Consider the following 23,957-nt stretch of genomic DNA (forward strand, 5'->3'; position numbering starts at 1 on the left):
AAAGTCTTCCTGAATTTTTTAGAAGGACTTAAACCCTTGTGGGGTGTACAAATAGCATACATTTTCGACTCTGTGTCGACCACCTCTGTGGATCAGGAATATTGAGCAACTCTGAGTGCGTGGGGTTAAACCCAGACCGTTTTTAGTACACCAGTGTTCATCTTTTCTTTGTTTTCATCTATATAAAAGAATACCGATCATGTGTAAAAAAACAAAAAACAAAAAAAAACGTAAATGTCTTTTATAAAAAGCAAATGCAGTAAAATCTTGGAGTCCGGGCTCACACTGTAGCTTTGTCGGACATCGCATGTGATTCGCACACGCACAGCGGTGCCGATCACATGCGATGTCTGTGCAGTGCGAGTTCAGCCATAGAACATTTGCATAAAAGGTACAGGGACTTTTTTTTTTTTTTTTTTGATTTTATGTGGACAGCTTTACCCAAGATGCCTGCATACTTAGATGTGCCTCTTGTAATCATCAACCATGTGAGTTGCTAAATGTTGTTGTACCTTCATTAAATGTAACCATATTGCTACACAGGCGCCTCTCTTCTCTTTTATACTCTGTAGTTCCTGCAGGATTTTGCTTCTTCTTGTAGAGGTTGCCAATTGTAGATGGACATTTTATGGTTACACAGCCTATCACGTTGCTATAATCTTTTTATATGGAATATAAACTAAAGGACGTATGAATTAATGGTTGTGGAAAGAATCATCCGCGTTACCATTATTTTAGGGGGAAATTTGCTTTGATATATGAGTGCTTTGGATTACAGGCATGTTTCCGGAACGAATTATGCTTGCAATCCAAAGTTTTACTGTAATCCTTAAAGCAATTTAGGCCAAAATGTATTCGGCTACATTTCCTTGGTGTATAAAAATGAATGTGTGAAAGAGTCTACAAACTGTTGTGTGTGTGTGTGTGGGGATATATATATCTCTATCTCTATCTATAAAAATGTTGTGAATTTGTCACAATTTCTCTTATTCACTGACTGACACAGCTCCTCTCTGTAACTAAATGGGTTGTATAGCCTGCCATTAGGTGAAACTAGGCAAAATTGTTACAATACACAGAACTTTAATCCCGCCCCTGGGGGGCGGACCCTGTGCTATCAACCCTTCCCACTTCTCCTAGCAGCTTCAGTTTTTATTTTGCCTAGCAAGGAGAATGACCTAGGAAACCCTGCAGGCCTCTCGGTCCATATTTTTGCTGCAGGTTTGCTACTTTTTGTGCAAGATAGAAGATCTCAGGATCTTTCATCAGCTGCCGGCTGGGTGACAGGCTGGTTAAGTTATCCTTGTAGTCTCCCCAGTCCGGCCATCGAGCAGGTCGCATCTAAGGCTCGGCAGGCCACGACATGCCTCAGCTCCAGAGGTGGTCAGTGAGCTTCAATGCTCCAAGGTATACATATGACCGGGCTACTGATGTCTGGATCGCAGTATACCGAGGCCAGCAGCCACCCTGTAACTGCGCAGGAGTGGGTCTGTGATGTAATGTCTCCAAGCTCTTCAGGAATGGTAAGTACGGCTCTCCCTGCTTCGTTGGGGTGAGCAGCTGGGAATTCCCTGGGGGGGTCATTTCGGGGGCCACGTCACCTCCCGATCTTCTCTCCCAAGTCCCTATCACCCCTCCTTCCTCCCTCTGAGGGGGGTGTCTGCATGCGCTGCGGGCGGTGTGTGTGGGTCGCTGTTTCTCACCTGTGGGGGCTCTGTGCGGCTGGCGTTAGTCCTGGTCCAGGTCTGGGTGTCCCAAACAATGCTTGTGGAGGTTGTTCTGTTAGCAGGCAGCATGGTTTTAGTTTTTGTTCTGTCACCGCGTAGCTCCGTTTTGGCGGCCATCTTGGATTTGGGAAAGCTGTAAATTCCCCTGGTGAGCTTCAGCAGCCATTTTCTTGAAGAGTTCCTATTGATTACATTGGTGGCCATTTTCTTAAAGCCTGAGCGCTTCTTTTGCTGCTGTCCCTTTGTGACAGAATTACATGCGATTTCACTTGCTGCTTCCTGTGTTCAGTGTGTGCAGGACGCTGGATGGCTCTTTGCTGAATGCTGAAGCTGCTCTGCAGATCGTTGCACTGCTGTTTATAGCTGCTGCTGCTGACAACTGGGAACCTCCTAGGGACTACAGGCACTGCTTGTGGCTTTTTACAGAACGCCCCAGGGTGGTGAGTCTAGCACTAAGTACACCCCCCACCCCCCACGCGGCGGCAGGAGGGTGGGACCTTTACTGTCCTAAGTCCCCTTGCAGGTGGCAGACAGGCTAGGGTCAGCATGGCTTCAGAAACTGGTGTTTCTTCCCCCGAAATCCAGGCTATAGCAACCGGGTCACCTGCGGTTAGTGCAGTACGCATGGACACCCTGACGGCGGTCCTTCACTCTTATGTTGCTAAGATAGAGGCGGCACGTGGCCGGAAAGGTGCACGCAAGAGGCCCCTGCCCCCCCCCCCCTTCCTCTGGGGAGAGCTCTGATGCAGACTCTAGCCCTGCTGCGGCTGGAGACCCCTGCTCTGATGTATCGGACGTGGCTGATCAAAACCGTTCGGACAGGGAGGATGATTCCCCGTCCGGGTCCGGGCGCGACAAGGTGCTTGTTGGAGCACTTATCACAGCTGTGCGAGATACCCTGAAGATTCAGGAGCCAGTGGATTATTCTGCTGATGTACCGGTCCTTTTTGGGTCCCGCAAGCCAGCACTTTCACCTAAGGTGTTCCTGTATTTGACTTATTTTGACAAGTTCATCTACAGGGAATGGGGTCACCCGCAACGGACCTTTTTGGTCCCCAAAAATATGGCGGTGCGTTACCCCTTTTGAGGAAAGCCTTCTCAAAAAGTGGTCGGCTCCTCCGGTTGTGGACCCCCCAGTGTCTAGGTTAAATAAAGTAACCACGATTCCAGTTGAGGGGACTCTTGCATTCAAGGATCCCACGGACAGGAAGGCCGAGACAGTGGCTCGTTCCTTGTTTACGGTGGTGGGGTCGGCCGTGCGACCTGTACTGGCATCCGCACTGGTGTCGCAGATGCTGACTGAGTGGGCAAAACTTTTGCACCGCGAGTTGGAAGAGCAGAACGCCTCCCCTGTCTGCGTAGAGCTAGCAGACCAACTAGTGCATGGCCTTAAGTACGTTTGTGACGTGGCCCTGGATACTCTCCCCCTGTTATCCAGGGCCTCAGTGTCAGCCGTGGTGCTGAGGCGCCTCATTTGGCTGAAATGCTGGTCTGCTGACCAGGCATCCAAGAAAGCCCTGACGGATCTTCCTTCCTTGGCGAACGGCTCTTTGGAGCCTCATTGGATGACATTATTAAAAATGCCATGGGTGGTAAGAGTACAATACTCCCACAGGCCAGGAAGGCTAAGGAGCCACACCTCAGGCAAGGGCCCTCTTTTTCCACTCACAAGTGGCTTTTTTGTTCGCCCGGTGCTTCGGCAAAACGCCCCCAGCCTGACAGGACGCCCACGGACGGTCAGAAGCGTCCCTGGAACCGCAAGCCTAACAAGCCTGCGCACAAAAGTGCTACCGCATGAAGGTTTGCCCTCACCCATGTTTCGGGTGGGGGGTCGTCTTCGAGAATTTGCAGCCCGGTGGACCTCCCGGTTATCAGACCACTGGGTCTGCGACCTGATTTCCACAGGCTACAAGATAGTTTCACTCTTGGCCACCAAACAGATTCTTTCCCTCCAGCATACCCGTGTCCCCGGGACTTACTGAATCAAGGGGTGATTGTACTGGTTCCCGGAATCGGAACGCTTCCAGGGGTTCTACTCAAATCTGTTTGTAGTTCCCAAGAAGGAAGGGGTACGTCCAATATTGGACCTAAAAAGCCCTCAATCACTTTGTAAAAGTGCAGAGGTTCAGAATGGAATCAGTTCACTCAGTAGTCGCTGCACTCCATCAAGGGGACTTGCTGGTGTCCTTGGACATTCAGGATGCCTACCTGCACATACCCATATCCCTTCGACAACAAAAGTTTCTGCGTTTTGGCAGTCGGAGAAGCCCACTACCAGTTTGTGGCTCTTCCTTTTGGCCTGTCATCAGACCCCGAGTCTTTACCATGGTACTGGCTCCAGTATTGGCGTTGTTGAGACAACACGGGATCGTGACCGTGGGTTACCTGGACGATCTCCTCCTGAGAGCTTCTTCTGCCTCAGAATTAGAGGATGATGTGGCGATCACCTTGCTGTCCCTGCAAGAATTTGGGTGGCTGTTGAACCTAAAGAAGTCGGTGGTTGTACCGACTCAGCATCTGGAGTACCTGGGGTTGCTGTTGGACTCCAGGGAAGCAAGGGTTTTTCTTCCCGCAGAAAATTGCTGACTCTTAGATCTGCGGTCAAACTACTGATGAACCGCAAGTGGTCAGTCTTGCAGAAGGAGATATTGACAAATCTCCTTTGTCCCTGGATCGGCAGAGCCAGTCAGTCAGGAACTCCCTGATCTGGTGGTTGAGGTCCCCGGTGATTCAGTCCGGAAAATCGTTCCTTCCTCTGAAATGGGCTGTGGTCACTACGGATGCCTGTCTATCCAGCTGGGGTGAAGTGATAGGGATTCAGATGGCTCAGGGCCTCTGGTCAATGGAAGAATACAAGTTGCAATTAATCTGCTTGAACTGAGAGCGATCAGGCTGTGTCTCCACACATGGTCGATGTGTCTTCAGGGGCATCCGACAAGGATACAGTCGGACAACGCCACGGCTGTGGCGTACATAAATCACCAATGGCTGGAAAAGAAGCTCAGCTGCTGCTCAGGTTGCTCACATACTTCGGTGGGCAGAGCGACACGTTCCGGCCCTGTCGGCCATTTACATCCCGGGGGTGGAAAATTGGCAGGTGGACTATCGGAGTCGACAGATGCTAGACCCAGGAGAGTGGGCATTTCATCCGGAGATGTTCAGGCTGCTCTGCCTGAAGTGGGGCACGCCAGATGTGGATCTATTGGCCCCCCGCCTCATGCCCAGGCTCGTGTCCAGGATGAGAGATCCATGGGCAGACGCATCAGACGTGCTGGTGGCTCCGTGGGATCAGTACCAGCTGATCTACGCCTTTCCTCCACTGAAATTATTGCCACGTCTGCTTCGCAGAGTGGAAGCCGAAGGGATTCCAGTAATCCTGGTTGCCCCAGATTGGCGTCAGCAGCCCTGGTACACGGACCTGGTGCGTCTGGTGGCAGACGCTCCCTGGCGACTGCCGCTGCGAAAGGACCTCCTATCTCAAGGTGCAATCTTTCACCCTGCTTTACCATCTCTGGCTTTAATGGCATTGCTATTGAGAGCCAGGTGCTGAGGAGCCGGGGTCTGTCAGACTCTGTGATTCTAACTATGCGGAGGGCGCGGAAATCTTCTTCACAGAAGATATACCATCGTACCTGGAAGGCCTATATCTCCATGTGTGAGGAGAAAGGGTGGCATACGCGCTCCTTTTCTATGTCCAGGATCCTGCTGTTTCTTCAGCAAGGAGTAACCAGAAATTGGTGTTGAGCACCATTAAGGGGCAAATTTCAGCCTTGGCTGTCTTTTTTTTTTTTTTTTCTACACACCCCTGGTGTCTCACTCGTTAGTGAGTACCTTTCTTCAGGGGGTACGACATGTAGTCCCTCCGGTGCGTCCTCCGTTACCCCCATGGGATTTTAACCTGGTGTTGGCGCTTCAGAAGCCGCCGTTGGAAAATATCAGGGAGATTCCCCTATTGACTCTTTCACAGAAGGTGGTTTTTTTTCATGGCCATCACATCTGCCAGGAGGGTTTCGGAATTGGCAGCCTTGTCCTGCAAGTCGCCTTATCTGGTCATCCACAGGGATAAGGTGGTGTTGCGTCCGCAACCATCCTTTCTACCGAAGGTGGTTTCGGCTTTTCATATCAATGAGGACATTGTATTACCCTTGTTTAGTCCTAAGCTGAAGCACCCCAGGAGGTGGCCCTTCAAGCTCTCGATGTGGTTAGGGCTCTAAAGGTGTACTTGTCTGCCACAGCTGCCTTTCGGAAGTCAGACTCGCTGTTTGTTTCGGTGGCTGGTCCTAAGAAAGGCATGGTGGTCTCGTCGGCCACCATTTCCAGGTGGTTCAGACAGATTGTAGTCCAAGCCTACGCCTTGAAGGGACAGGTGCCCCCCTTTCCAGTCACGGCCCACTCTGCAAGAGCAATCGGAACGTCTTGGGCCTTTCCAACACCAAGCTTCGGTCGCTCAGGTGTGTAAGGTGGCGACCTGGTTCTCTGTACATACGTTTACCAAGTTCTACAAGGTAGACATCAGTGCATCGGCTGATGCCTGTTTTGGCCGCAAAGTTTTGCAGGCGGCCGTGTAGTTGCAATTGAATTTTTTCCTTTTTTTTTCGATAAAAACGCAGTACTGTTTTGTTAATGCACTGTTGCATTACTTCCGCAATGTTGCGGTCTTGGAGATCACCCACTTTCCATGGTGGATGAAGCTTTTATGCTATTTTCCCACCCCTCATTTGGCACTGTTTGTGGACGTCCCATTTAGTTACAGAGGAGCTGTGTTGGTCAATGAATAGAAGAGAAAATAAGATTTTTTTTTTTTTTGTACTCAACGTAAAATTCTTTTCTCTGTAATTCATCGACCGACACAGCACCCACCCCTCCTTTTTTTCTATGTTATACTGCTTGTTGACATACTGAAGCTGCCGGGAGCAGTGGGAAGGGTTGATAGCACACGGTCTGCCCCCAGGGCGGTATTAAAGTTCTTTGTATTGTGTAACAATTTTGCCTAGTTTCTCCTGATGGCAGGCTATACAACCCATTTAGTTACAGAGAGGAGCTGTGTTGGTCGGTGAATTGCAGAGAAAAGGATTTATGATGAGCACAAAAAAATCCTATTTCCCTGTTGGAATGCACTGGCCAATAACTTATTTAGTATTGCATACTATGAGTATCGCCTCTGATCCATACCGTTATAATATCATATAAAGTACCATCATCCAGAATTTGTAATTTTGAAGAAGGTCTGAATGGGAATACCGGGTAGTTGCTCACACCAACCCCATATGTAGTTCCATTCAGCCATATAATGGATTGGACTATACCGGTACTTGATAATGGACAAACACTAATACAATTTAAAATCGATAATAATTTTAACCACTTTCAGACCGGACCAATTTGCTGGTCAAAGACCAGACCACTTTTTGCGATTCGGCACTGCGTCGATTTAACTGACAATTGCGCGGTCGTGCGACGTGGCTCCCAAACAAAATTGACGTCCTTTTTTTCCCACAAATAGAGCTTTCTTTTGGTGGTATTTGATCACCCCTGCGGTTTTTATTTTTTGCGCTATAAACAAAAATAGAGCGACAATTTTGAAAAAAAGGCATTATTTTTTACTTTTTGTTATAATAAATATCCCCCAAAAATATATAAAAAAAACATTTTTTTCCCTCAATTTAGGCCGATACGTATTCTTCTACATATTTTTGGTAAAAAAAATCGCAATAAGCGATTATTGATTGGTTTGCGCAAAAGTTATAGCGTTTACAAAATAGGGATAGTTTTATAGCATTTTTATTAATAATTTTTTTTTTTTTTTTTTACTAGTAATGGCGGCGATCTGCGATTTTTATTGTGACTGCGACATTGTCGGGGACCCATCGGACATTTTTGACACATTTTTGACAAATTTTTGGGACCATTGTCATTTATACAGTAATCACTGCTATATAAATGCAGTGATTCCTGTGTAAATGACACTGGCAGCGAAAGGGTTAACCAGTGGGTGGCAGTGTAGGGGTTAAGTGTTCCTAGGGGTGTGTTACTAACTGTGGGGGGGTTGGGCTTTCGTTTAGTGTACACTGATCTCTGCTCCAATCACATGGAGCAGAGATCAGCGTCACTAGTTGCTAGGCAGAATGGAAAAATGTTGTTTATACAGCATTTCCTCCATTCGGCCGCTCCGTGAGATGATCGCGGGGATGCCCGCGGCGATAGAGTCCGCGGGTCCCGCGACCGGACTCACGGGGGTCCCGACCACCAGAGCGGCATCGAATATTGGACGTACATGTACGCCAATATGCCTGCCCGTGCCATTCTGTCGACGTACATCGTCGTGCGCTGGTCGGGAAGTGGTTAATAAAGATATAAAACAAAACAATGACAGAATATCACTTGAAGAAATACAATGATATGCACATCACAGTTAGAGTATTCCTGACGGAGTCTCCACAGGAAACATTCAACCATAACAGGTGCACAAAATTTTCCTCGACTAGTTTCGCGGGAAAGGCCCGCTTCTTCCGGAGGATATCTATATGAAAATATCACAAACATTAAGCAATATATACACAGAAAAATATACATGAGCGATTCAGTTATCACAATATTCATTTCACACAAGTGTATTCCCTATGTATTTACAAAGGAGATCCGCTCACCCCACTTCAAGGAACAGGCTGCAGGCAGAGAGGTCCGTAAATTCCCCCCACGGTGGACAAGGGGGATTGGTAAGGGCTGGCTCTGAGTAGATAAGGTTATAGTAAATTACCAAAATGAATAAATAAAGAATATATACCTTGGGTTAGGGAGGGGAAAAAAAGCGGGGTGGGGGAGAAGGCAAAGGGACCTGGGGGAGAAAGTAAACGCTCGTGATAATGGACCAGTGGGGTGAAGGAAAAGTGGGGTTAGTTTAGACAACTTGGTGTAATGAATCATAAGAACCACATTAGAATAAAATCCAAGTGGCTACATATCATCCTAGAGCATACAATTAGCGGAGGCGGTTAGGCCAGAAGACTCATATCAAAAGGTAATATATAAGTATATATGTGAAGAAAGTGTTAACAAACCAACCGTGAACACCATTCATCCAAATGCACCCAACAAATATAAAAAAATGTGTAGAGAATAGTAAAAGGGAGGGGGGGAGGAAGGAGGTGGAGAGAAATGGGGGGGGGGGGGGGGAAAGGGGACAAGGTGAGGGAGGGGAGAAAGAAGGGGGGAAGGGGGGTTGGAAGGCAGGGAGGGGAAAGGGGGAGAAAGGGAGGGAGAAGACAAAAAAAAAGAAAGAAAAACGGGGGGAGGGAAGGGGGAAAGGGGAAAGAGGGATAGGGAAAACGGGGGGAAGGGAAATTGCAACATATAAGGGACCACCACCGAGCTAATTGTCCTTAATTCCTTAATTCCCCCCGTGGGGGGAATTTACGTATCTCTCTGCCTGCAGCCTGTTCCTTGAAGTGGGGTGAGCGGATCTCCTTTTTAAATACATAGGGAATACACTTGTGTGAAATGAATAATATTGTGATAACTGAATTGCTCATGTATATTTTTCTGTGTATATATTGCTTAATGTTTGTGATATTTTCATATAGATATCCTCCTGAGGAAGCGGCCTTTCCCGCGAAACTAGTCGAGGAAAATTTTGTGCACCTGTTAGGGTTGAATGTTTCCTGTGGAGACTCCGTCAGGAATACTCTAACTGTGATGTGCATATCATTGTATTTCTTCAAGTGATATTCTGTCTTTGTTTTGTTTTATATCTTTATTAAAATTATCGATTTTAAATTGTATTAGTGTTTGTCCATTATCAAGTACCGGTATAGTCCAATCCATTATATGGCTAAATGGAACTACATATGGGGTTGGTGTGAGCAACTACCCGGTATTCCCATTCAGAACTTCTTCTTCAAACTTATTTAGTATGTTCTTTATTATACCATTTAATATCATCTGACAAAGAGCGCAGTTTAGGGAAGTTGGCTCTTTTGACATTCATTGTCCTTGTATTACTCTTGTGTTTCCTATTTCTTTCTTTCATTTAAACTTAAACTAATTGATTTGTGGTCGCTGTTTCCCAAGTATTTCTACTTCCTCAATAAGGTCAGTATTGCTAGTAATCAGTAGGTCTAGTAATGCATTGTTTGTTGGTGCATTCACCATCTGACCCATGAAATTGTCCTGCAAGACATTTTAAGTTTGCTGCATAGAGTTATAGCACAAATTTAAATAACTGCTTTGTTTTATAAAACAATTTGTAAACATTTTACATATTTGGGAATCTTCTTCCTTCTTCTTCCATCTTCTTCTTCCCTCTTCTTCTTCCCTCTTCTTCTTCCCTCTTCTTCTTCCCTCTTCTTCTTCCCTCTTCTTCTTCCCTCTTCTTCTTCCCTCTTCTTCTTCCCTCTTCTTCTTCCCTCTTCTTCTTCCCTCTTTTTCTTCCCTCTTCTTCTTCTTCCCTCTTCTTCTTCCCTCTTCTTCCTCCCTCTTCTTCCTCCCTCTTCTTCCTCCCCCCTCTTCTTCCTCTCTCTTCCTCCTCCTCTGCTTCCCTCTTCCTCCTTCTCTTCTTCCCTCTTCTTCCTCCTACTCTTCTTCCTCCTCTTCCAAAATATTTTCTCCTTGTTGGCTCCAAGTACACTGATGATGCCTTAGTTTAGTTTATCTTATAATAATCTTTATTTTTCTCCTCCTTTGAAGGTTTGCCGGCTACGTGGAATACCACCTCTGATCAGTCTCCTGGAGGATTCAAGGGCTCCTGTCAGACTTGCAGCATGCGGGGCACTAAAGAATCTCTCATATGGCCCTGCACGTGAGAACAAAATGGCAGTAAAGAACTGTGATGGAGTGCCAGCTTTGGCAAGACTCTTGCGCAGGAGAGGAGAGGGACAAGAAGGGAGAGAGATGGCAGAGTGTGTAACAGGTGAGCCTGGAATTTTGTACAGGTTTGTTTCCTATAATAGGGTTAGCCACTTGCCGACAGCGCTATAGCGAACTTAGGGCTACAACGCGGCCGACCAGCTCTGGGAAGGTGTCATGACGTCCTTCGGTGACCGCTCCCACTGCATTGCGCTCAGTTATCGCTGTGTCCTCAGGACACCGTTGATCACAAATCCTGGGTTAAGAGCCAATCAGCGACTCTTTACCACTCGATCAGCTATGCCCAATCACAGCTGATCACGATGAAACACAAGCCAGTTATCTGCATTCTTTGGGGGTCATGATGGGACTATTAATCAGTGCCCTGATTATCGGTGTAGATTTCACACAAACCGGGCTCTCAACTGTCAGCATGAGGAAAACTGATAACTGGCTTGTGTGAAAGGGACATCTACAGTGAGGGGAAAAAGTATTTGATCCCCTGCTGATTTTGTATGTTTACCCACTGACAGAAATGATCACACTATATATATTTAATGGTAGGATTATATTTACAGTGATAGACAGAATAACATCAAAAATATCCAGAATAATTCATTTTAGAAATGTTTTAAATTGCACTTTAAAGCTTGAAATAAGTATTTGATCCTCCTTATGAATCAGCCAGCTTTCCCAATCCCAGGTGTTTTCTATACAGGTAAGCTAAAATTAGGAGCACTCCCGTAGGTGTATAAAAGACATCTGTCCAGAGATTCAATCAAAGACCAAAGAGCTGTCCAAGGATGTCAGGGAGAAGATTGTAGACCTACACAAGGCTGGAATGGGCTACAAGACCATCACCAAGCAGCTTGGTAAGAGGATCACAACAGTTGGGATTATAAGCAAATGAAAGAAACCCCAAATAACTGTCAAGCTCACTCAGTCTGGGACTTCACGCAAGATCTCACCTCGTGGACTTTCAATGATCGTGAGTGGTGATTAATCAGCCCAGAACTACACAGGAGAATCTTTTCAATGATCTCAAGGCATCTGGTATCGTAGGCACGTCTATGAAAACAATTGGTAACACACTACGCCATGAAGGACTGAAATCCTGCAGCACCCACAAGGTCCCCCTGCTCAAGAAAGCACATGTACTGGCCCATCTGAAGTTTGATGATGAACATCTGAATGATTCAGAGGAGAACTGGGTTAAAGTGTTGTGGTCAGATGAGACCAAAATCAAGCTCTTTGGCGTCAACTCCACTCGCTGTGTTTGAAGGAGGAGGAATGCTGCCTATGACCTCAAGAACACCATCCCCACTGTCAAACATGGAGGTGGAAACATTATGCTTTGGTGGTGTTTTTTTTGCTAAGGGGACTGGACAACTTCACCGCATCAGACGGGACCAAGTTCTGTGAAATCTTGGGTGAGAACCTCCTCCCCTTAGCTTAGGGCATTGAAAATGGGTTGTGGGTCGTGAATTGGTCGAGCATGACATTGACCCAAAACACAGGGCCAAGGCAACAAAGGAGTCTCTGAAGAAGAAGCAAAATAAGGTTCTGGAGTGGCCTAGCCAGTCTCCAGACCTTAATCCCATAGAAATATCTGGAGGGAGCTGAAGGTTCGAGCTACCAAATGTTAGCCTTGAAACCTTAATGATTGGGAGTGGTCTGGACGTGGCCGAGTAAGGAGGCATGTCTGTGTAGCTCCCAGCCCTTCTCAGCCTAAACCAGCTTAAGATTTAGCCTATATCCTCCAGAACTCCCGAGCAAGAAGTGGTCTTTGATCGGATCCACGGGGCCCTGTAATCTGCCGCGTGCATCATTGTCCCCACAAAGAACTCCTCTTCTGGAAGGCCTGGAAGAAGGGGGACATAGACTTTGACGGTGCTACCCTACAGATACCTGATTTGTCCAGGGCAACCCTGCAGCAGCTAGTGCTGCTGAAACAAGTGCTGGAGATAGCCTGACAATCGGTCATTACTTACAGTCTGTAACCTTCAAGAAAGCCCAGCGGTTACCCCTGAAGAGCTCCCTGTCTTTACCTTCATGGAGGTTGACCCCATTGAGATACCTGACTGACTTCAGTTATTCCAGCGCTTTACCCATTCCCCCCCCGGGCTTGTCGGAATCGAGGAGACCCCATTCGGCCACACAACAGAGAAGCCAATGCAGATCCCACATCGCCTCCTAAGAGGCACAGGAGATCTAGCTGCTGCTAATGGTACGATAAGCTGTTGTATAGACGTTTCTAGCCTATTTATCTCCCACTCCCTCGCCGTTGACTGGTTTTTCACTCCGATCCCATAATATGTGGTGAGGAGGGAGCCCAGTGTGGGAGGAGATCTACCCATACTCTATCTGAGCTCTGCCCCTTGGGTCTCACAATGTTCTGCAGTTTCCCTAGACTGTGAATGAAAGATGTTCGTGGGATGGCTTCCCTCCTCCATGGAATTTCGCTACCTTTATTGGAACTGCAGGGCTAGCGTCTCTGGCATTGCCTGGGAAGGCACTGACTAAATATGGGGTGCACCCGACATGCCTGCAGGCACTGCATCTCTTTGGAATGCTTTGGCCTCTTCTGCTGCATTGGAAAGGTCTCTGCACCTTAATGTTTTGAGGATGTATATCTAACCCATATCTGATATACTTTAATGTTTGTGAGTTCCCAATCTGTTTTCACAATGCTTTGATATTCGGAGAGAGATGTATATATCTGAGTGATTCAGAATGTAGTTGGGTGCCTAATATGTCGGTGGCTGTTGCTGGGGACTGTGTGATATGGGGGAGCGGGTCGGCATGCATCATTGGCTTCATCAAGAAAAGGTTTTAAAGCCTTTCATTTTTCTTTCTTTCCCAGTTCAGCCCAGTATTCAACAGTGCTATATGTACCTCCTTGACTTCTATGCGCGTGCCCCGTGGCTCCCCCCATGGTGCTTCAGTACAGTGGAGATCAGTCTGGTGGAGACATTGGTGGTTCTGACCGTACTGCTGGCAGGTTGGGCATATCCCTGGTGTAAGCGGGTGGGGGGGGGGTCTCTTCGCCCTCTTACCTCCACCCCTGTGTGGTGCGGAGAAAGTGGAGGAGGTCTGCTCGGCCGAGAAGAGGGATTTCCCCTCGGCCAGCCCTCTCGTATGAGGGGGGCGGTGGGTTCTACGTGGTTCCCGTGATAGTGTGGGTGAGGACCTTCTCCATCAGGGGACAAACTGTGCCTATTAGATCCACAGGCACACCCCTTTTTCTGCTGTGGGTCAGAGGGCATTTATTATTATTATTATTATTATTATTATTATTATCCCTGGTCATCTGGAGGAGATGACTGTAGTAGGCATGGAGATGTGGGGCAGTCTCTAGGGTGAAGGCAGCATTACATCATAACTGATGCTGTTGAAGCTGATTCTGGTTATTCCCTTAAAGTTTATCTCTAACACCGGAGTTTCCATTATTTTTGTTTTTGTACTTAGTACTCTTATGATCTGGAGCAAATGCTTGCTTTGTTTCCAAGCTGGGGGGCTGGATGACTCCTTTCAGTCTGGTCTAACCTCTTCCCCATTAGGTTGAAGCACCTCACCTGGAGTTAATCGGGGGTGTGCTTTTTTGCTACATTTTTTTTCATTCATTAGTAGGAAGGACAGTAACACACTGTCAGCTCCTCACTTTCCTTGTCCTGGCCTTTCTCTTTTCCTGTTCCTCTCTTCTATATTGCTCCCCCACCCCTCAACAACTGCTTAAGCTTCTTCATGAGATACATGAAGTGGAATTGAGGCATAAACGTACACCTATAGCCTCACTGGAAACGGAACGATTGTCTCTTAGAAGGCAAATGGTGGATTTACTACATTAGTGCTAAAGCGGTGCTACAGTTCTGCCAGAATTTCCATAAATTCGGCAATAAATGCGGGAAACTCTTGGCGAAAGCTGTTAGAAATCACAGACTTAATACATATGCACCCCAAAGGAGTGGAACAAAGGACTACACTCCTGGTTCGGCAGGGGCAACCCCCTTTAAAATGTGTATACTCCCAAAGTTTCAGTGACCTTCCATCCAATAGCTGATGAGTGAAACTGGTCGCATTCCACTTCTGTTCTGGAAAGCAATGCGGCTACACTATTTCCTGCACTCAATCGCCAATCCGGCTCAATTTAACCATACCCTGACCCAGGTCCACCGATAAAACTGATGGGCGGACCTGTACGGTCCGACAGTGTGAAAGGGGCCTTACAGAAATGGGAGCTTGACTTACACCTCTCTTTTACAGGCGCCCAAAAACAAACTATAATCAGGTTCTCTTTAACCACTTAAGAACCAAGCCTTTCTGAGATTTGTTATTTACAAGTTAAGATTTTGCTAGAAAATTACTTAAAACCCCCAAACATTATACATTGTTTTTTTCGAGCACACTATAGAGAATAAAATGGCAGCCGTTGCAATACTTTGTCACACCGTATTTGCGCAGCGGTCTTGCAAGCACACTTTTTTTGGTAGAAATACACTTTTATAAATTAAAATATAAGACAGTAACAGTAAAGTTAGCCCAATTTTTTTATATTGTGAAAGATAATGTTATGCCTAGTAAATTGATACTCAACATGTCACGCTTGTCGATTGTGCCCGCTTGTGGAATGGCGACACTTTTACCCTTAAAAATCTCTATAGGCGACGTTTAAACAATTCTACAGGTAGCATGTTTTAAGTTAGAGTAGGTCTAGGGCTAAAATTATTGCGCTCTCTACCGATCGCGGCTATATCTCATGTGTGGTTTGAACACCGTTTTCATATGAGGGTGCTACTCGCGTATAAATTCGCTTCTGAACACAAGTTCAGGACGGGGCACATTTAAAACGTTTTTTATTTTTTTATTTTACCATTTTACAGGGTTAAAAAAAAAAATTAACTTTTTTTTTCATCTTATTACAAGGAACTTAAACATCCTTCACAGGACCTCTTAAATATGAGATCTAGTGTCAGAAAGACCGGACACCTCAAATCTCATATTTACACTAAAATGCAATTAAAAAATAAAAATTTTAATTAAAAAAAATTGCCCTTTAAGAGCTGTGAGCGGGAGTGACGTTTCCACCCTGCACTGTTATGGAGATGGGTGGGCCATCTTGCCCTCCCCAAGCCCAGCAAGGGTGAAGAGCTATCGCCACCGCTGCTGCTGACTGCTCCGGTCAGCGGTGGGGGGGGGCCCTCTCCCGCCGGTATTAAGTGATCTTGCAGTGAATCCGCTGCAGAGACCACTTTTATCTGAAACGGGGACTGCTCACTGAAAAAGAGGATACCGGGGATATGGCAGTTAGCTGCTGCCATAACAACAATATTCCTCTTCAAATTACCGACGTATAATGATTGTGGGCAGGCAGTGGTTAAAAACATGTATTTGTATGAAAATACAAGAATCTAAGATTTTGACTAGGTGATATTATACACTTCGGTTATTACACAAGTATTTCCCAACTACAGACAACTGCTGGAGATGCCAGACAGACAAGGCAACTAACTCTCCTCCACATCTCTTGGTCCTACCCTCTGCGGCAACATTTCTAGACAACAGTATGGAAAGTTACTCCATAATTTTACGGATTATACATTTCCTAACAATCACGCTTTCCTTCTACTCCACGCTACCAGAAATCGATAGTGTGGCACTTGTTGAATGGCGCTAAATCCTGCATTCCCCTCATGTGGAAAAAAAAAAAGCACACCTCCGTCTATTGGGATGTGGTTGCGCAGAGTGGAGGAAATTTAAAAAAATTTGACTTTGTCCTTACGGGCCAAAATAAACAGGAAAGACATTCAAAGGCATGGAGGCTATGGAATATGTTCTATCTGATGAAGTTACATCCCTGCTTCCGCCATGAGGAGCGAATGAATACAGGCTCAATAGCTATTTGAAGCGGCGACGTGCTCACCGCCTCCGGGTTTGCATCCCCTTTTTCTTTACTTCCCCCAACTACTCTCATGTCTTTTTATCTTTCATTTATTTGGCTACTGTTTATTTTTATTCGCTCTGGATCCATTGTGTTTCCCCCCCCACCCCCTTTTTTTTTAAATCTTTTCTGTATTTTTCCAATTTAACACTGTTCGGGCGGTTCAATTGGGTTTCTAAATGTGGGGATATTATGACATTTCTCATTCAATCATTCTTGATGCCAGTGTTGTGTGTCAAGCAATGTCGTTGGCATGGCTATCGCAGGTCTCATTGCTATTACAGATAGGTGTTTAGGGCCTACCATTAAAATTAGACTGATCATTTTTGTCAGTGAGCAAACGTACAAAATCAGCAGGGGATCAAACACTTTTTTTCCCCCTCACTGTACACTTAAGCAGGGCACTGATTATCCGTGTGCTGATTATCCGTGCCGTCCCACCCGTTCTGCCATTCAGTGCCCCCTAGCAGTGCAGCCTCACATGTGCCCATCAGTGCTCATAAGTGAAGGAGAAATATTACCCGTTTGCAAAATTTTATAACAAACTATTAAAAACTTCTTTCTTTTTTTTTTTTTTTTTTTTTTCAGGCTTTTTTCCTTTTTAGCAAAAAAACCCCCAAAAAAACAAAAACAAACTTTGGTGAATAAATACCACCAAAAAAAAGCTCTATTTGTTTCAAAAAAGAAAAATTTCATATGGGTACAGTTTTGCATTACTGCACAATTGTCATTCAAAGCTTGACAGCACTGAAAATTGGCTTGGGCAGGAAGGGGTTAAAAGTGGCCAGTAGGGAAGTGGTTTAAGAAAAATGAATATATGAAGGCATACGTAATGCTTTATATGTGTATCTGTTAATTTTAATTTCTTTTGTTGGTAAATGTTCACTAGGCACTCTTTGGAATTTGTCTTCTCTTGACTCTATCAAAATGGAACTAGTGGACCAAGCCCTATACACTTTGACTCAGGAAATCCTGGTCCCCTATTCAGGATGGAAAAAAGAGGGAGGAGCAGTAAATACAGAGGATGGGAAATCCCAACATATTGAATGGGAACCGTCTCTAATTAATACAACAGGGTGTTTGAGGTAAGTATGCAGAGCATTTGTGGCGTTAAAAATGTAAACGACTGTCAAAAATTTAAAAAAAATGCAGCCTGTAAAAGAAGATACTATATATAATATTAGTAGTTTCAGTTGTCCGTGTGTAAAAACTCGGCTGCATTGCTGAAACATGGCCACTGCAGGTCTCCCAACACTTTCCTATGTGACAGATATCTGCTCTTGGTGCCATGTACTGTATGAGCCTGTGGGAGAAACCAGTCTTTGGTAAGAAGAATGGTATTCACACACCCAAAAGTTTGCAACAGTTGTCAGCAACGTTGCAGATTTTTAAATTCACAAGCCACCAGATAGGCAAGTATATAGGATCTCTTTTTAGAGATTGCCTTTATTTTAAAGAGGAAGTAAACTCCCACTCTTATGCTGGTTTTCATTTAGTCCATTATAATAATTATCAAACTCTTGCCACTGTAATCCAGCCCAAATCGCATATTACTGTTTAAAGAAACTGTAAAAAAATTGTTTCCAGGGGTTAGGCAGCACCATCTTAAGTATTGTTTTCTGAGTCCACAGTGGAGTGTATTTCCGCCCTTACATTGATCACTTCCTGTACTGTTAACCAAGCCTCCTTCTCAATCCAATGTTTCTATGGCAACCCTGCTTCCCTGTTCATAGCTTGTTTTATTTTAGACTTGTTTTATTTCATAGTATTTACTTGTGCGAATTGTCTAATGTTTGTCTTTGTCAGTCTTCTCAGTTTCAACTGATAAGACTGCAGTAATGGCCAAGTTTACACTGCATGTGAGGTCACATGGTGTGTAGGAGGAAGCTCTGAATAATTCTGCAGCCTCCTGGGATTTCAGTGGTGTGCCATAGGAAGTCCTGATAAGATAGACAAGCACATAGAGAGTGCCGTAAATCAGGGGAGATCTGGGCATGCTCAGTGACGTCATTCTAAAGAACATAAAGGATTACAACAATACTAAAAGTAAAGAGATATCTACAAGCAGTGTTCATTAGGGTTTTTTATGCTGATTTACATGGGACAAAGTTGTGGGGGAGAGTTTACAACCACTTTAATTTCAAATCTGTAGTGACAGCGTAACTTTTAAAATGAAGTTAACTTAAATATTTCCTATACAGCATTACCTTTACGAAGTAAAATTTTAACAAAGAAAAAACATAAACCTAAAAACCTTTTCATTCTAGGAATATCTCATCTGAACGTTCTGAAGCACGCAGAAAAATGCGAGAGTGTGAGGGACTAGTGGATTCAGTAGTCCACGTATTGCGTTCAGAGATTGGTCATGGACATGTTAACAGCAAGGTACAAATACATGCGCCTCTCAATTGAAATTGTATTTCAGTTGTATATGAATACTGTAAAAAAAACAAGACATTTTTGCTTGGTAATATTTATCACTGTATTTCTTACTACAGAGGGGGGAAAATTTAATGTTAAATTCAGTAGTAAAGCCTAGTACACAAGGGCTGAATTTCGGGGTCGTCAACCGGTTCAATAGAAACTGGCTGACATTTGGCACGTGTTTATGGCAGCCGATCTGACAGCAGTCGGCTTTTCGGCCGTCTTTTGTCAAAGGGCCATGACCAAAAAATGTCTGCCGATCAGTGCACTCGGCTGCGTGTTTGTCAGAACACTGAAGCACCACAAGAGAGATCACTGTACTAACATCAGGTTGTTAGCACAGCAGCTCTGACCTGAGTTTTTTTTCTCACTCAACCCCAGCAGGTAGTAGTAGTATGTGCCATGCTTTGGTCAAGTGTTTGTCATCAGAACCTCTCAAGATTTCTGTTCATCTTTCTTTCCAGATCTGTCTCTTTTGAGATCTCTCTATCTCTATCTCTATCTCTCATATATCTCTCTCTACATGGGAAGGAGGGGGAGTGATAACTCCAGGGAAATTAATCAAGGGTTCTGGAATGTTATAAGGTTTAAGGCAGTGTTTCTCAATTCCTGTTCTCAGGACCCACTAACAGGCCAGGTTTGCAAGATGACAACTGATATACATCACAGGTGATATAATTTGCTGCTCAGTGATATTCTAGTCTGAATTTCCCCAAGGTAATACCTAAAGCTGGCCATACAACTATAGATCATCTGCAGATTTTCTATTGTTAAATGGAGAAAGTGCAACCGATTTCCCCATGTTCGTCAAACTGTGTGGATGGAGGAATCTCTCACTTTGTCCTTTTAACCATAGAAAATCTGCAGATAATATATAGGTGTATGGCAGGGCTTGACAAATTTGCTTAGAATCTAGGAGCCAGCTGAAAATGTTAGGAGCCAGTTATTTAAATCCTCTGCCCAGCGCCCAGAACTGCATGTCTGGGGCAACGGGCACTAAGAATTGCTCATGCCTGATGCCAAGAGAAAAAAGGACAATATAAAAAAGAAAAAAAAAAATATATATATATAAAAAAAAAAAATCAACTTGTTTTTGTTTTTAAGATTTTGCAAATATGCTTCCCCCCCCCTTCACTGATGTGCTCTGATAGGCTGCACTGATGGGGTGCCATTGAGGTTGGAACTGATGGGCACTGACAGATGGCACTGATGGGCACCAGTAGGCAGCACTGAGGTGCCGCGGATGGGAACTGACAGGTGGCACTGGGCAGCACTGACAGGTGGCACTGGCAAGTGGCATTGGATTGCATTGGCAGGTGGCACTAATTGGCATTGGCAGGTGGCACTAATTGCCACTGGATGGCATTGGCAGGTGGCACTGGATTGCACTGGCAGTTGCCACGTGGCACTGGTTGGCACTGGCAGGTGGCACAGCCGATGGTGAAACTGAATGCTCTCTTCACTGCTGCAGCCTGTGAAACTGTATGGAGAGAGGAGCTGACAAATTCAGCGTGATGTCAGAGGTGTGCGGGATCCAGCAGCTATCCAGCCAATGATTGGGCTGCTTAAGAAAGGGGCGGGGCCACATGTATTGGCCCGCCCAAAACCCATCGGCTGGTGTTGGATACCTGGGTCCCGCCCACCCCGTCATCCAGCCTCAATTTTGACAGCTCCTCTCTACATAGTTTCACACACTGCGGTGCTGCTCTGCTAACAGTGTGGGGAGAAGGGGGGAGGATGTCAGCGGCTGCTGAGCCGCTCTCTTCCTGCTCCATCCCGACTGTCAGACAGTGCTCTCTGTCTGGAGGGCCTTCACTTTCCCAGCCAAGACACCACAGCCAGCCCAGTAGCATAGGCACCTATCAGTGACAAAAACCCAGGCTCCAGGGCACAATTTCCAGTCGCAACGGCGACCTGGCGCCTGGGATTTGTCGAGCCCTGGTGTATGGCCAGCGTAACATCTGGCCTATTAGTGGGTTCTGAGGACAGGAGTTGAAAACAACTGGTTTATGGGATGATGTAAAGGAGGATAGGTGGGGAGTCAGGGTAACTGATGATAATAAGGAGCATAGTGGTAGAGTCCAGGTTATTTTAAATACGCAATTTCTCATGTTTCTCTCAGCCTGTGACATGCTGAAACACATTATACAGCTATTTTCACTATTGCCTCCGTATATCCCTTTAGAATGAATTTTCCCTTTTTATAGAAATGAAGTGTGGGATGAGCGATGGAATGTCTCCAGCAGTTGGTGTCCCCCCACTGTTGAGTACATAAAGAATATAGCCAACGTTCTAAGCCAAAGTATGTGTAGCTGTTAATTCATCAAGAGTGCAAGTGTTTAATGTAAAGAAAAAAATATTTTCTTTAATCGTACCTGACAGGACACAGGACCATAGTAGTTACTATGTGGGTTATAGTCCACCTTCAGGTGCTGAACACTGGCACACCCTAAGCAGGAAGTTGCCTCCCTATACAACACCTCCTGCTACTGGAAGTATCTCAGTTTTTTCGCCAGTATCTAAGGTGTTAATCACGAGTGAAGCTATGCTGAGCTCCCTTGGAGCTGTCAGGGCTGGCTTAGCCCTTCCTCCTCTGGGCTGGCCGCTCAGCTGTCGGCTAATTGCCAGTCCTCTTCTCTTTCCACAGTTACTAGCTGTTCCGGATGATGGTCGTCTGCCTATTTAAAGCCTTCCAGCTCACTTTTTCCTTTGCCTTAGCGGTGGTCACATCACAGGGAACAATCTCCTGCTGTTTGTTTCAAGACTGGCTTGCTGGCATCCCACCTGGCTTCTTATCCTGCTTGCGGTTGCTCTCCTTGGATCCCTGACTTACGGCCTGGCTGATTACCCGATCTGGTTAATGAACTTTGGACTGGCTGACTACCCGATCTGGCTATGCTTGACTACGCTTTTTTCTATTTACCTCTTTATTTTTATTAATAAACAAGTGTGATGTGACTGTTTCATGGTTTCTGACAGGAGCAATCCTTGCTGGGGCTAGCTATGCAGCCGGATTTGTTCAAAGTGTCTTTTAGGCCGAATTGAATGGTACCCGGCCTCATATCTGAAGAAACAAGGTTTTGCCTGTAAACCTTTTTAGAGAGCGGAATCCAGTACTTCTGGTATTAAGGCCATAAAGTTTTACTGGCGGGGTGCTTTTTACAGGTCCAGGATTGTGGGTTCCCTGAGGGTCCCCAGTTCCTGAAGGTTTGTTAACGGAACCCACCGTGAAGGGTGAAGCTTGAGTCTGTTGGTTTTACCACAGAAAACCCTGCGGCGGGAAATGTAAGTGGAGTTTTCTAATGAATTTTCTAATTTTCTTATGAAATGTCTCCTTTAAAATAAATGTTGTCATGCCTAAGTGTCACCACTGGGGGCTATATGGAGCACGTACCTTCTCATGCTTTGCTCAGAGTCACACTGTGTCACAGAAGCAGCAGACTTTATCTTACATTCACCAGCTGACACAGCTCCTTTCTTATACCATCGGGTTGTTATGCCACCTTCAGGAGAGGACTAGGCAGAACATGTTAAATATGTTATAACAAAACTCAAACTTTCTAGTTCCGGCCAAGGGACGGTCCCTTGGGTAACGACCCCCCCCCAGCCTGCTCCTGCAGCCTCAGTTTTTTTTTTCAGCCTAGTGAAAGAGAAGGACCTAGGAACCCTGCGGGCCCATCGGTCCGTGGGTTTTTTCTGCAGAAGTTTGCTTTTTTGCGCAAGATTAAAGATCCTGTGATCTATCGACAGCCGGCTGGGTGACAGGCTAGATACCCTTATCCTTGTAGTCTCCCCAGCCTGATCAGCGAGCATGTGCAGACCAGAGCTCCACGCTGGATCGGCCACGACATGCCCCCAGCTCCAGGGGCGGCCAGTGGGCGTAATGCCCCCGAGGCACACCTATGACCGGACTACTGATGTCTGCGTCAGTGTGGCAGGCCAGCAGCCATCCCGTACTGATCGGAGAGTGAGTCTGTGATGGAATGTCTCCCAGCTCTTCAGGACTGGTAAGTACAGCTCTCCCTGCCTCGAGTAGCTTTGCCTCGTTGTCTGTAGGTCTCTCCCCTGGGTGTCTGGAGGCTGTGTCTGCTGATCGCTGTAGCACTGTTTACCGCCATTTCTCTGCCTGTGTTTTCACTGTCCTTCATAGCATACAGTGCTCAGCGGCCATTTTTGGTGTGACCAGGGAGCAGCATGCTCTGTCTCCATTTTACTTTAGTCCGGCGGCCATTTTCCCTGTGATTATATCCTTTATATTGGACGCTCAGCGCTATTTTGTTGAAGCCTGAACAACTTTTTCAGCTTCAGTGCTATACAGTGGAGCTCCGCACAGGGTGGTTTTGTCTCTTGTGCATCTGGGAGCTGACACAGGACACAGGCACACCTATCTGGACGGAGCAGAACTCGTCAGGGTGGTGAGTCCTGAGGTGGGGGCCCCTCAGCCTGCAGCAGTTAAGAGGGTGGGACCGCCACTGTCCTAAGTCCTCAACAGGTGGCAGACAGGGTAGGGTCAGCATGGCTTCAGAAACTGGTGTTTCTTCCCCCGAAATCCAGGAAATTGCAACCGGTTCGCCTGCAGACAGTGCAGTGCCTCTGCACGCTTTGTCAGCGGTATTTAATACGTTCGTTGCCAAGATGGAAGTGGTGCGTGGGTGTAAAGGTGGTAAACGGCACCTGCTGATCCCTCTGCTGATGCAACGGTCCCTTTTGGGTCCCTTAAGCCAGCCCATACACCTAAGGTGTTTCCGTATCTGGCTTATTTCAATAAGTTCATATACAAGAAATGGGGTCGACCGCAACTGACCTTTTTGGTCCCCAAATACATGGCGGTGTGTTACCCCTTTGAGAGGAGCCTTCTCAAAAAGGGGTCGGCTCCTCCGGCCGTGGACCCCCCCAGAATCCAGGTTAAACAAAGTAACCACGATCCCGGAAGAGGGGACTCCTGCCTTTTTAAGGACCCCACGGACAGAAAGACAGTGGCTCGTTCCTTGTTTACGGTTGTGGGTTCAGCAATGCGACCAGTACTG

At 46.0% G+C, this 23,957-nt stretch overlaps 1 protein-coding gene across 7 annotated transcripts in view; it reads left to right on the top strand.

The window, feature by feature from the left end:
• Positions 1–23,957, top strand: part of LOC143997550 (catenin delta-1-like) — a 575,442-nt gene that overhangs the window by 163,050 nt on the left and 388,435 nt on the right. For all 7 annotated transcript variants that reach the window (XM_077493212.1, XM_077493213.1, XM_077493214.1 and 4 more), the window contains 3 exons: positions 10,410–10,632; positions 17,396–17,591; positions 18,774–18,891. In XM_077493212.1, coding sequence (XP_077349338.1) covers positions 10,410–10,632; positions 17,396–17,591; positions 18,774–18,891 — 537 coding nt within the window. The remainder of the gene's footprint in view (positions 1–10,409; positions 10,633–17,395; positions 17,592–18,773; positions 18,892–23,957) is intronic.

The sequence above is a fragment of the Lithobates pipiens genome, unplaced genomic scaffold (assembly GCF_037356315.1).
Source record: "Lithobates pipiens isolate NorthernLeopardFrog02 unplaced genomic scaffold, aLitPip1_a1.2 Scaffold_19, whole genome shotgun sequence".
NCBI classification, from domain to species: domain Eukaryota; kingdom Metazoa; phylum Chordata; class Amphibia; order Anura; family Ranidae; genus Lithobates; species Lithobates pipiens.